We start from the raw sequence: 12,926 nt of genomic DNA, 5'->3' as shown, positions 1-12,926 counted from the left end.
TCATGCAGAAGATTATCAATATCTCAATCGTGTTGAACTGTGCTGTGAAGCTATTTCCAGAACAAAAGTGAGTAAAGCAATTAATATGTCAGCAACTATATTACAAAACATTTCTTTCTTTATTCTTAGACTCCTCAGCAAGGTGTTCTAATATATAGTTCAAGCCATACTTTCAAAAGTCGAGTTGCTCTAAAAGTGACTCTATCAAAATGTACTCCCTTGGGTTTAATCTTTTAATCATCTTAAAGTTTTTAACTACAATCTATAGTATAAATAACGCTCTCAAGAGCAATTTAACATAACTTCATTTTGACATTTCAATAAAGATGTTCAAATTTTTCCCTTTGAAATAATAGCACAAATATTTATGGCAATGATACTGTACAAATATGTTTAAAATACAAGATAACAAGAGGTTAAAGCTGAGAAGAGATTCTAGTGAAAAATTCCAAGTAAGACAGCCTCACTTACACATAAGAAAAGCAAAGCTTCAAGACGCAGACTTCTCCAACTTTACAGAATATCAGGAAAGTCTGGGGGGCTTCCCAGGTGGCCTAGTGGTAAAGGATCTGCCTGCCAATGCAGGAGACACAAGTTAGATCCCTGGTCCAGGAAGATCCTACATGACTCAGAGCAACTAAGCCCATGTGGGCAACTTCTGAAGCCGACACACGCTATAGTAGCCTGTGCTCTGCAACAAGAGAACCTGAACAAGAGTAGCCCCCACTTGCTGCAACTAGGGAAAAGCCTGGACAACGAAGACCCAGCACAGCCAGATAAATCAAGTGTACCATACTAGCTTAAAAAAAGAAAAAAAGAAACGTTTGGTATTATTCTCATTATCAGTTAGTAATATTTAAGTGATGTGTATAATATACTTTAGTTGACAATGTGCAATAAATTAAGTGCCTGCCCAAAATGACTTATTTCATATATAATTTATAGAGATAATAGTCAGAATGGCATATAAAATCCATATTGAAATACTGAAGGGGAAGAAGTTTTAAAATAAAGAGTGAAGTTCATCCATGAACAATTCCAATCAACATAAAAGAATAATACAAGCAAAAACATAAGAGCAGTAGGATGGAAATAAATCAGGTCATGGGAACACGACAAGAGTCTCTTCGTGCTAGAAAAGACCAATGTAAGGATGAAACTTCGGAGAAGGCAATGGCACCTCACTCCAGTACTCTTGCCTGGAAAATCCCATGGACGGAGGAGCCTGGTAGGCTGCAGTCCATGGGGTGGCTAAGAGTTGGACACAACTGGGCGATTTCACTCTCACTTTTCACTTTCATACATTGGAGAAGGAAATGGCAACCCACTCCAGTGTTCTTGCCTGGAGAATCCCAGGGACGGTGGGGCTGGTGGGCTGTCGTCTATGGGGTCGCAGAGTCGGACACGACTGAAGCAACTTAGCAGCAGCAGCAGCAGCAAGGATGAAAATTGGCATCAGCGCTTCTGTGCCTTTAAAGATGCCCTGTGCTGAAGAAATCACTTAGCTTCATCAATGGCAATTTCAGATTACGTGAAGAAAGTGCAGTGTCCCAAGCTAGGCGGTGATTCTGACCATCCTCTTTGCCCCATCCACTATTTTTCCTCAATTAACAAATATCCTCATCCTTTTCTGGATCCTGCTGTTATCTCAGCTTCCTGTCTTCTTTCTCTCCATGAAACTGCATTAACAGGCAGGCAATATTTGTGGCCCCCATATCCTGTCACTTCATCTTGAGAACATGTCACCATCCATAAAGTCCTTTATCCTCACCCTCTAGACCTTCCTCCTCTAGTCTGCTGCCCACATGGTATCCTAAATTTTAACATAGCTCAAGACATGCTCACTGCATCTCCTACATTCTCTTTAAAAAGCACGCCCTTGATCCCATTTATATGAAATGTCCAGAAGACACAAATCCATAGAGACAGAAAGTAGATTAGTGTTTGCCAAAGGATGTGGGAAGAAAGGGAATTGGGAACGACTGCTAACAGACACAGGGTTTCTTTCTAGGGTGGTGGAAATATTCCAGAATTAGATAATAGTGCTGGCTGCACAACATCGTGAATACACTGAAAACCACTGAATTGTACACTTGAATATGGTGAATCTGATGTTATTTAAATGTGATCTCAATAAAAAACTGCAAATTAAAGATAAATGAAAATAAGCAAATATATGAGCACGTACACACACACACACGCACACACGCACACAGCACGTCCCTCCTTCTAACTTTCCTTTTGCCTTGCAAAATAATAAACCCCCCATAAGTGGAATTATTCAGGCAGAAGCTGAATGATCATCTGTCAGCAATATGCTATTGAAGGGCTAACTGAAGTGAGGAGGAAATTACACTAGATTACCCTTAAGTATTTTTCATCTTTAAGTTTCTACGTCACAAACCAAGATGAAGCGATTAGAACAAGGGTAATTTTTTAAAGTGACCAGAAAGAAAAAATGTGAAGCATTACTTGAAAAGTTACTTTTTTTTTTCTATTCAAAATGAACACTGGAGACCATAATGAAGCAAAAGAACAAAAATGAAAGATTGAAAATGAAGAGCATTGGAAATTAAGAAAAATTATTAAGTAAATTAGATAATAGCACAAAAACAAAGAAGTGATATTCAGAACTAAACATAACAGTTGATTTGCTTATACAAAATTTATCCTGTATATATAATTGTTTTTCTATAGAAATTCTGAAGTCTTTTTTCTTTCTTAGGTGAAGAAGGTGTTAGAAAAAAATCTAATGGAGAAGAGATTCAAATCAAATTACTGCTGACAGGCATGTGACTAGGTTAATAAAGTAAACAATGGATGGATGACATAATAGAAAGTTATTTCCCTCAAATTCAGCCTTTTCTCTTTAAAGTTCATTACTGCAACAATGAGCATCCTTTGTGAGGAAATTTAGAGGGGAACAAAAAACATTGTTGATGATACAAAAAGCAAGAAACTTTAAAATTTTCTACTACAAATCAATTTCTGCAAACATCTGTAATAGGCTGCTGTAGAAAAGAATCTCATTTAAATATTAAATGACCAAATTTCAGTGGAGGGGAAAAGCTATTAGTATACACATATGCAGTATTAGAAAAGGGGTCATTCAGTAACTATTCATTATTTGATTTTACACAGAACATTAAAACATTTGACATATTTGCCTGGTCATAAACCATAATTTATAAAACACCAAATTTTAAAAGGAAGCTCAGTTTGAATGCTATCCAAATAAGCAAGCTATACAAAATGATGATTCTTTTACTCCCCCTAGAAGCTTTCAAATTTAGGCTTCCAAAAGAATGAAAGAAATGGAATTTCTGAGTCTGTCAAGAACTTTCTCCTCCTGTCCTTTTATAATTAAAAATTTAGACCACACAGAGTCGAAAACACGACTTTTTAATGACCCAAATTCCTTATGAATTTAGAGATCATAATCCACTTTGGCATCCAGAAACAAGTTTACACCTGTTTCAGCTTCAAAGAATATTTTTCCATACAAGCAGCTACAGCATACCCATCTAAAGAGTAAATTTTGTTACAAGCCCCATTCAGAAGCCAGAAGATTATACTTCAAAATCATATTCCAAATAATGGTCTGGTGATCCGCAGCATCGGCACCAGTCTGAGAGCTTGTCAGAAATGCAAAATTTCACCCCAGACCTACTATTGTGAGAGTTTGTGGTATTGCTTGGGAATATTAAATTCTGTTTATAAAGGTTAAGAAAATAAATGGATTGGGTGAAACTCATAAGAAGTTATCATCACTGATGGTAGTAAGCTAGCACAGTAATGAGAGCTTGTAAGACCAAGAGAAAAGTCACAAGACACGTTAAAATTAGGTAAATCAGTAACCTGTAAGATATTCCAAAACAGAAAGGAATGGCAAGACCAAGCCATTATCATGCCATCTCTGGACTGACAGCGATGCCATTCCGTATCAGCCTTCCAGCAAGCACGTTCAGTATGAGGCTATTCTGGACCCTCAGGTGCTCTCACCAAGAAACGCAAATAGCCCCCATGGCTCATCAGCAGGCAAACTGGTAAACCTACACCTGTATCTAAGTGTACCTGTCCCCACTCTCTTCGATTCAGCAAGTATGTATCCCAGGAAGTAAGATGCCCAGGTCTATGCAGAGTTCTTCCTCAACTCCAGTCCTCATAAGCATGTACATCATCAGTGGGAAAGGCTGATGTGAGAGACACAGGACACATGAATTTTGTGTACCCAGGATTCAGGTACAAAAAAGTGAAAGGACTCAGGTCCTTCCTTTCAATCTCTTCAGTCTCCTTAAGGTCGTTAACCTACCGCCCCTCTCCTAACCACCCCCTACGGTTTTCCTCTTGCTTTTGGCTGTGTGTTTTAAACTGATTTGATAAATCGTATGATTCAAGCATTTTAATTTGGTGGCTGAGCCTGTCTATTCCATACCTCTGGGACAGCTGGTAGTGTACTCGGAGGCTAACTACTGCATCAAGGTAATTTCCTACAAAACATCTACTGAAAAGTAATATGCATTTCAAAAGGTCCCTGTGTGATTGATAATGTGAATTCAAGTTTAGAAACACTGAGCGGGACTGTTGGAGAAAGCTGCACAAAGACAGAAATTCGGGTGTCAGAATGATGCTCAGAACAGCATCCTGAATAAAAACCCTCATGTATCCCCCTGAAAATAACTCACAGCCCCAGAACAGGGAGAGAATGCTAAGAAATCCATTTTCAACAGCCATCATGTACGGCTTAGAGCAACATTGCAGCTATTGGTGACTCTCGTTCAACTCCAGCTTTGTAAAACTCCACGCAACTTGAGAAAACACATAGAAAAGTACAGCATAATGTATCTCAACACTAATCCAGCACTTTTTCTTGCTGGGAATTAAAAAAATACACTTTTTCCGATACATTATGTTTCAAGAACACCAATCTAAAGGACCTACGACTACCAGAAACAGAGCAAGGGTCATGACTTTCTTAACAAGACTGCAGTGACGACTTGGACTATCCAAGAACAGAGTTGAGCAGAATGACCTAAGAAGTGATCTTAATGAGCTGTATACTTCTCACCGGCCACCGGTTCCTGACTTCATCAGCTCTGGTAATTTTATGTATTTATTGTATTTCACTGTTCCTGACACATAGTAAGGACTCAATAAATGTTCTGAAATAATAATAAAAAAAATTTTAATGTCACCCTTTCTTTGATTTATCTGAGACAAATTTAATTCAATTCCTTGATTCTGAGAAATTCTTGAGAACGAAGGTATAATTCCATATATCAAATCAGCATATCTTCATAACACTCCCTCATTCCATACTCCAAAGTTGGATTTTATATTTTCTATTATTAATTTCATTCTAATTTTCCATGACACAATGAAGCACATTAATCTACCCATTAAGAAATAATCTGACCATTTCTAAAAGTCATCAACAATTATGTATCAAGGATATACATACACAGGAAAGATTAGCTATTATTTTGACATTTTTTCTAGGTCCAGATTAAGACATCTTAGGGAAATATCAATTTAAAACATCTACAGAAGAACTAAAATAGAAACTGGACACTGTCACACACATAAACGTCATAAACAAGTTCTAAAACAAGAGGCCAAAAGTGTTGAGAATGTTTAGTGAAGAATAAGATGAGAGTACCAGGATAAGAATGTAAAAGTTCTAAAGATCATTTCTGTAAGGAATATGCTTGCTATTACTTCTGAAACAGGGATGTGTGTTTATGTTTCAAAGGAAAAGATTTATATTGGAAAGCACATAACTTCCCATTCCAATAAAGAAATATTTATAAAAAGAATAAGGAAACACCCATAGAGAATGGCTGAGTGTATTCCCTTCCAAATGCCCTATCGAATACTATTCACGCCACACATTTAGTATAGCCATGAACGGTTAAAGTACTCAAAGGACATCAGACACTTCAGCACAGGTTTTTACACTGTGTTTCATGGGTTTTAAATGCCATGTGCTTAAGAACTGACTCCACAAGCTCACAGAGAAAGAGGTAACCTTATAGATTTTTGTGTCCTCTGCAGCTAACAGCATGAGAGCAGACATCTGACAAGCATTCAATAAACACTATTACCATTCTCTGAGGCAAAAATCTTAATTGGAAAACAATCTAAACACTACCATCATCACCACCACAAGTGAAAAAGTAGCTCTCAAGATTTCCAAGTGAATCCACTTCCATGTTAAACAATGGGAACAAGAAAAGAGTAATTGTCTTATTCATTACAAAGGGCTAAGAATGGATCTTCTGTTTGCAAACTTAATCCACTCCAACTAGTGCAGTTAACTGCCCACTAAAACACAGCACCTTGTCTTTCACAAATCTGATGCTTGATCCATGTTCTTAATGGAAAGCATTAAACGCATGTACTCTATTTCATTCCTTGTTATGTGACATACAGTCTGTAATGTGAAAATTAAGAGGCAAAATGCTTATTGTTATAAGCAATGGCAGAAAAAAAATGACTTCAATTTCAAAATATCCTACCCTAAACCCTGGTTTGTTCACATATGAACATCCAAGTTTCAATGATAAATCCTTTAAAATCCATTCAACCAATAACTGCAGTTATGTTTTGTGCAGCACAGGACCCAAATTCAAGGCTGGTGCTCCACTTGGGTTGATAAATTTTAATAAGCTGCTATTCCCCATTAGGGAGTTGGTCACTGGTTTTAACAAACTCCTTGAAGAGTTCATTTCAGTTATTCCTGCCTTGCTGGATGTGTAACAATTTAATCTTGTTGCTTTCTTCCTAAGGGGTAGAAAGATGATGCTCAAATGAGAGCACTTGCAAAGGGGACTTGAGCAATGAAATTTAGGAGCTGGCTGGACGGGCCTGAGGGAAAGGGTCCTCTAAAGAGAGTGCCTACAACTTGGGGGTAGGGGAGAGACTGACAAAGGGAGGTGGGAAAAGAGCAGCAAAGAAATCTAGTTTCCTTAGAAACGAGACTCATAGCTCCAGAAGTTATTTCAAACATAGTTTAACTTGACATGACCCATTCTGACCCAAAACTTTGCTTTACACTACTGAAAGGCAAGTTTGCCTGTTAACACCAGTAAATAATTTCACAGATTATTAGCTTATTTCAAGAAAGAATTTCACAGTTACAGAAAGGTCATATTTATCTTTGTTATATACATAACATATCTTACAGCCTTCTATGATAGTTTTACAAGATGGAAATAACTAGAGACAGTGGCTTTAGATATTGAGGGGAATATTTAAGAAAATGACATATCTAATTCCAAATCTATCATCTACACACACTGTGTGAGCTAAAAGTCCCTAGAAAGTGGTTGCAAACTACAAACTCTGCCACCACAGCCCTCCAGATTCCCCTAAGAGGGCATGCCAGTACCTTGGGACTCAGCTGATGGGCAAGGACACTTTGAAAAAGCACTCCAAGAGATGCTGATACTCAACCAAACACCTCCTGCCCCACTGCCCCTATCAGCTAATAATGTTTCACCACCTGCTGCGGATGTATTTTTTTTGTGTGCTGTTCTTCTATTCCAAATGTTAACTAAGTGAAGTCATTAGAATAGAGCATCTGAATTCAATTGGCATTTATCCAGTTTTTAAGAGGTAAAAATAAATCCATGAACAGCAAATCAATTTAACATCCTTTCAAACAATTCCATTTTAAAGCCATATAACAAATTCTGAACGCAAAGCTATTTAGAGTCATAGCTTTCCAATTTAAGTAGTTAAGTCCGCTAACATATTTCCACAAATCAAACATTCACTACCAAGAAGCAGTAGAAAAAAAAAGTTCCAGCATTCCTCACAATCCACTTAAACTTCAGTAAGGGATAATAACTCAGATTTTTTAAGCAAGTAAATAAAGAATATTATTTCAAGGTTATCATAACTCTCCCTTTGTACATGATACCTCAAATCCTACAGGCTTTACATTTAGATAATTTTCTTATTTATGGATAATTTCAAGTAAAACTAGTTAAAGAAGTAATTCTCCTTCAAACTAACACTCCTGGTTTTCAGGGTTCATATTATTCATACTCCAGTCCACTGGTATGTATCTCACAATCCCCAAACTTCTTCAACTTCAATATTGCTGTTTACACAACTATAAAGCACATCAAGAAATAGCTCTCAAAACTCCCAACTCTTAAAATCACCAGACAACATGTGTGCATCAACAACCTGGTAGTTTTTACAGCTGTCAGTCCTAGTCTACATACAGTTAGGCCCAAATACGAAGAAAAAAACTTAGGGGAGGGGAAAAAAAACAACTCCAAAAACAAACTAAGAAAATATACTTACCTTAATTGGAGCACTACTAAACTTAATTTTCCTGTTTGCCGGGATGTCTTCTTCTTCTGGCAATCCAGCGATCTCTGAGCATTCCACATCAGGCTGACAGTAATTGTTTTCATCACTATCTTCCTGCTCCTCCTGTTCAGTACCTGTCTCTCCCCAGTCTGAATTATACCTGGATCTCACCCTATACACATTATAGTCACTGTGCATGTAAACATGGGAGCTCCCAAAATGATGCGGCTCTTCAAATACTTCCTTTTCACAGGTGAACCTAGATACCTCAGCAGAGGTGAAATCACCACCTGCAAGTTCTCTCCTCTGTTGCATTGCTGCCTCACTCTCCACCAAACGAGCTTCTGCGTCTTCTGAAGGTTCGTTCTGTGGTGAAGGGATTTCAGGCTCTGGCACTGCCTCGCTTTCAGCACCAGGTTCTTCAGGGGTGTCTCTGTCAGTTCTGCCGGGAGCCTCCCGGTTAGATGCGGGGTCCTCGGCTGCCTTGCTCTGCTGCGCCTCTTCACTGGGCACAGAAGCTAGAGAGGTACTTTTCGAAGCCACCTCTAGTCCTGGGCTTGTGCTACGCTTCTGAGCATCCTCTGCATCGTCACTGTGCTTGCTTGGAGGAGACCAAGAATTAGAATCCTTAAGGTGCCCAAAGGTGTCAAGATTTGTAACGGTAACAGATGGTAAATTGAGGGGATAATGCCCAGTCACTGAGTATTCGTTGTTCTCAGCCTTCTCGGAAATGATGGCACTGGGGGAATCGGTGTTCTCAAATACTGCACTCAGTTGACTCACAGTTGGGGAGACAGCCTCGGTCCGGGAGCTAAGACTGTCCAAGGAATCAGTACTGCCTCGGTTGGACTTGGAACCACCCCATTCATCCTGAGGTTCACTCCCTCCAGCTTTCTCCTTCTTTGGGGAATAGCGGTTGTTTTGTCCTGACTCATGCACACTTCTCTCAAACATCTTGCGAGTTTCTGTGAACTTAGAATATGAAGGGCCATCGTACATTGTGTCAAATCTACTAATTCGTTCTGAAACAGAGGACTCCAACTTAACAACCGAGCCATCTGTTTTTTCCAGAAATTCTCTGGGCTTCATTCGCCTCTGCGGGGATGAAGGTCCACCTCTGCCCCTTGTTCTGGCCATGACTGCGGCATTCTCACTGGGTTCCATACCCATCTGCATAAATAGGTTTTTAATTCTGTTGACATTGGAGCCATACTTCCTCCCCCTGCTCTGCTGGGAGCCCTCACCTTCTTTTGTTTTTTGTTCCCCATCTGACTTGGGTTTGTCAAAGGTACTTTTCAATGCCTGGAACTCAGTTCTATATGCATTCCTGTGAGGAGAGGCACTTCTGAGCGTGGTACGTTCACCTGAAGACTCGGTTTTCAACATTTTTACTTCAGGGGTGAAAAGCCAATGTTCATAATGATCAGGTAAAAAAACCAAAAAAACAAAACACCTCTCTTCTCTAATCACCAGTATCTGGTCAAGAAAAAGTACCTCTCAAATGGCATACTGTGTCAGTGATCCTCCCAACAGGTGTATTAGGAAATTATTCAGTCAAGAGTTACACAAAATGGCTTTTTCAAAGCAAGACTACAGGTTCATCTGTAACAGAAAAGAATGAATTTCTGAATTCATTTACTTATTTGAATTTATGCTTAGTCAACTATTAATACATTTTTCAAAGTGGCTTAGCCACATGTCAACTAAGAAATTACTTTTTGAACTGGAAACTTTAAAGCCAAGAATTTAAAAGTTATAACTATGATCAATCTTGGGTAACAAAACTGTTTCAAACATAACTTGAGGACCCCCACACACACCAAAATCACACACACACCAAAATCATACACACACACACGTGACACATAAGTACACTTGAAAGCAATACTTTAGCCCCAGTTTTGGTTGGTTTTGTGAATGACCTTAAAAGAAACCAGCAGTCCCCAGATCTTTAAGAAATCATCAAACTATCCAGAAAAATGATCTTTACTTGAGATTCCCTACATCGGGTAGAACTTATTCTTTTTGCACAAGCATAATTAAAAGTTCAGAATCTATGTTTACAAACTCCAAAACATGCCTACAGTGGTTTATTCCATTCTTTCTGGTCCAATATTCTCACCTATATCATCCCCAAAGCAACCCTAGTGGAATTTCAGACCAAAACAAGCATAATAACGTTCTTAAATGGCAGTAAGTTTCACTCTAAGTTCAGAACCATATCAAATATTTGGAAGTTTCCTAAGAGTGAATTATTAATTACAGAGTGGGATATACAATATCATGGGAATCAATGTATGAGAACGTGACGATCAGAAGGTAAACAGACCATGAAACCTCTTTTCACAGCCCTGATTTGTTTATTACACTTGCCCCTAACTTACTACAAGCTCAGAATACAACGCAATGCATGCTGGCCGGTTTCCTCAAGCCCACAGCTGGATTTTACATCAATATGCCAGCAAGCAAATACTTCAAGATCCGCTGTGGAGCCGACACTGTAGCTCTAAAGATTTTTCATTTTGTTTTGGTTTTGTTTTGTTTTTTTAATATTAGGCCGAGCCCTATCACCCGCACGCTCCATCAGATGAGGAAGCACACACTTTCATTGAAACTGTCTCCAACCAAACTCGGCTCCTGGCCCAGCACGCATGCATGGCCCATGCAGACAAACAAGAAAGGCTTCAGAGTGTGGTGCCTGTTTTTCTGTCAGGCATCGACAATCTCCTTCTACCCTGACATTTGTTTCAGACTTCACACTCTCCCCCCCCCCCACCCCCACCCTCACACCCCACTCCCGCCCCCACCAATTCCAAACCCCGAAGAGGCGGGGGCGGGGGCGATGGGGCCGCCGAGGGATTCAAAACCTGCCCTCACAAAAGACAAACATAAATAACACCAACTTGAGAGGCAGCCGATTCCCAAGCCTGGTTCGGGACGCAATCCCTCGGCCCCCGGGCAGGGGCAGGGCCGGGAGAGCAGGTGACGCCAAGCGCTATGGTAGGAGGTCGCGGACTAGCTTTGTGCCAAGAAGCACCTGAAGTCCTAACATATTGGCTGCGGCTCCCGGCGGCTGCCAGGCGGATGCCGGCGTGGCTCGGGAAAAGCCGAGCTCCCCAGCCACATTTAAAAAAAAAAAAAAAAAAGGAAAAAATTACAGGGTAATGCTAATAAATCCCTTTGTTTTTCGTCCCAGAGTGCCAGGAGACAATAGATCCCACTGATAATGCCTCTGATCCTCAACCTATCGCTCCCCAACCGCAACCCACCCCCACCCTCAGCCTGCAACTCAGCCTTTGTACATCCCGATTTTTTCCTCCTCATCTCCACCCTCCCCAACTCCTCGCCCCGCGCACAGCCTCCCCCTTACCCGAGCCGGAGCCGCCGCCGGCGGGGAGGGTCAGGCGGCCGTGGCTCCCACCCCCTCCTCCGAGGCGCCCCCCGCCCCGCGGTGGCCGCAACTCGGCTCGGCGCCGGCCCGCTCGCCGCCCCTCCACCCGCTCCTCACGGCGCAGCGCGGAGGGTGGCTGCGGCGGCCGCTTCCACTCGCGCCGCGGCCCCCACGCGCGCCCGGCCCGCGGAGGGCGGCCCGGGGAGGCGCGCTGCACTGCCCAACGCCATTGCGGGCGGGCGGCGGCCCGGGCCCCGAGGCGCTCGCACCCTCGGGCCGGCCTGGGGCGGGGGTCCCGGCCGGGGCAGGGGCCTCGCCCACGTGCGACCGCCCGCGCCGGGCCGTTTGGCCGGCCGCGGAGCCGAGGTGGAATGGGGGAGAGGCCGCGGGGGTGAGGAAGGCCCGGGGTAACAGGTGCCTCACCTCGGCTGATGGGATTAACTCTAGGGCCGCAGAGAGAGGGAGCCCGGCAGCAAAATCCCAGGAGAGGGAGAGAGGGAGCCTCTGGCGGCCAACGGAGGGCGAAAAGCACCGGCCCGAGGCGAGGCCGCCCCACCCCGCCCCCAGCCCCGCGCCGTGGGCGCAGAGCCCCTTGGGCTTGGGGCACGGCCTGCCCTTCGGCTCGGGTCCTGGAGCCGCGAGAACTGGGTTCTTGGGGCCCCATCCCACAGAGTCTGCAGTTAACTCCATGACCCCAGGGCATCTAAAACCCTGGGCCACGCTCCTGGCCTGCAAGGCCAATCCCTAGGCCCAGATCCCGAATGGCCGCCACTTAGGCCGCTGCGCTTCACCTAACACCCACCTTGACCTTAAGGCGCCACTGCTAAAAAGAGAGAGAGGAGGAACTCTTCTGGCTTTCTCGTCAGGAAAGAGTTTTTCAGACTCCTCCGCCCAACCCCCCACCCCTTTTATAAATGCTCAGTACCCTCTCCTTTCCCCATCAAAAATACAGGAAGTGTTACAGCCTTCCTGCAAAATATAAAATCTATCATGACTGTCAATAAAGACCTTTAAACCAGTCCTCAAAAAAAAAAAAAAAAAAAAAAATGGAGTAGAAACTTTTAAGGATAATTTTTCAAGAAGGTGGAAGATGTGTCAAAAATGTTATTTGACTCATCAATTAGGGAGGGAACACCAAGATATAACCTGTCCAAATGACAATGTGAAGAACAAAACTTTATGGAAAATCAGAAAAGAGGTAAAACTGGTT

The 12,926-nt window shown here is 42.0% G+C and overlaps 1 protein-coding gene across 13 annotated transcripts in view; it reads right to left on the bottom strand.

The window, feature by feature from the left end:
* The window catches only part of PPP1R9A (protein phosphatase 1 regulatory subunit 9A), a 349,577-nt gene extending 337,010 nt beyond the window's left edge, over positions 1-12,567 (bottom strand). For 9 of the 13 annotated variants that reach the window (XM_019959701.2, XM_019959702.2, XM_019959703.2 and 6 more), the window contains exons 1-2: positions 12,140-12,268; positions 8,317-9,927 (exon numbers count right to left, since the gene is read on the bottom strand). In XM_019959701.2, coding sequence (XP_019815260.2) covers positions 8,317-9,711 — 1,395 coding nt within the window. In that variant the 5' untranslated portion in view covers positions 9,712-9,927; positions 12,140-12,268. Of the gene's footprint in view, positions 1-8,316; positions 9,928-11,228; positions 11,460-11,695; positions 11,825-12,139; positions 12,422-12,518 lie in introns of those variants that run through there. The other 4 variants (XM_070787167.1, XM_070787165.1, XM_070787166.1 and 1 more) reach the window with 4 other exon arrangements.
* Positions 12,568-12,926: the final 359 nt, after the last annotated feature.

Source organism: Bos indicus, chromosome 4 (assembly GCF_029378745.1).
Source record: "Bos indicus isolate NIAB-ARS_2022 breed Sahiwal x Tharparkar chromosome 4, NIAB-ARS_B.indTharparkar_mat_pri_1.0, whole genome shotgun sequence".
NCBI classification, from domain to species: domain Eukaryota; kingdom Metazoa; phylum Chordata; class Mammalia; order Artiodactyla; family Bovidae; genus Bos; species Bos indicus.
The sequence above is the reverse complement of the archived record's forward strand: the minus strand, read 5'-3'. Positions and strand labels throughout refer to the sequence as shown.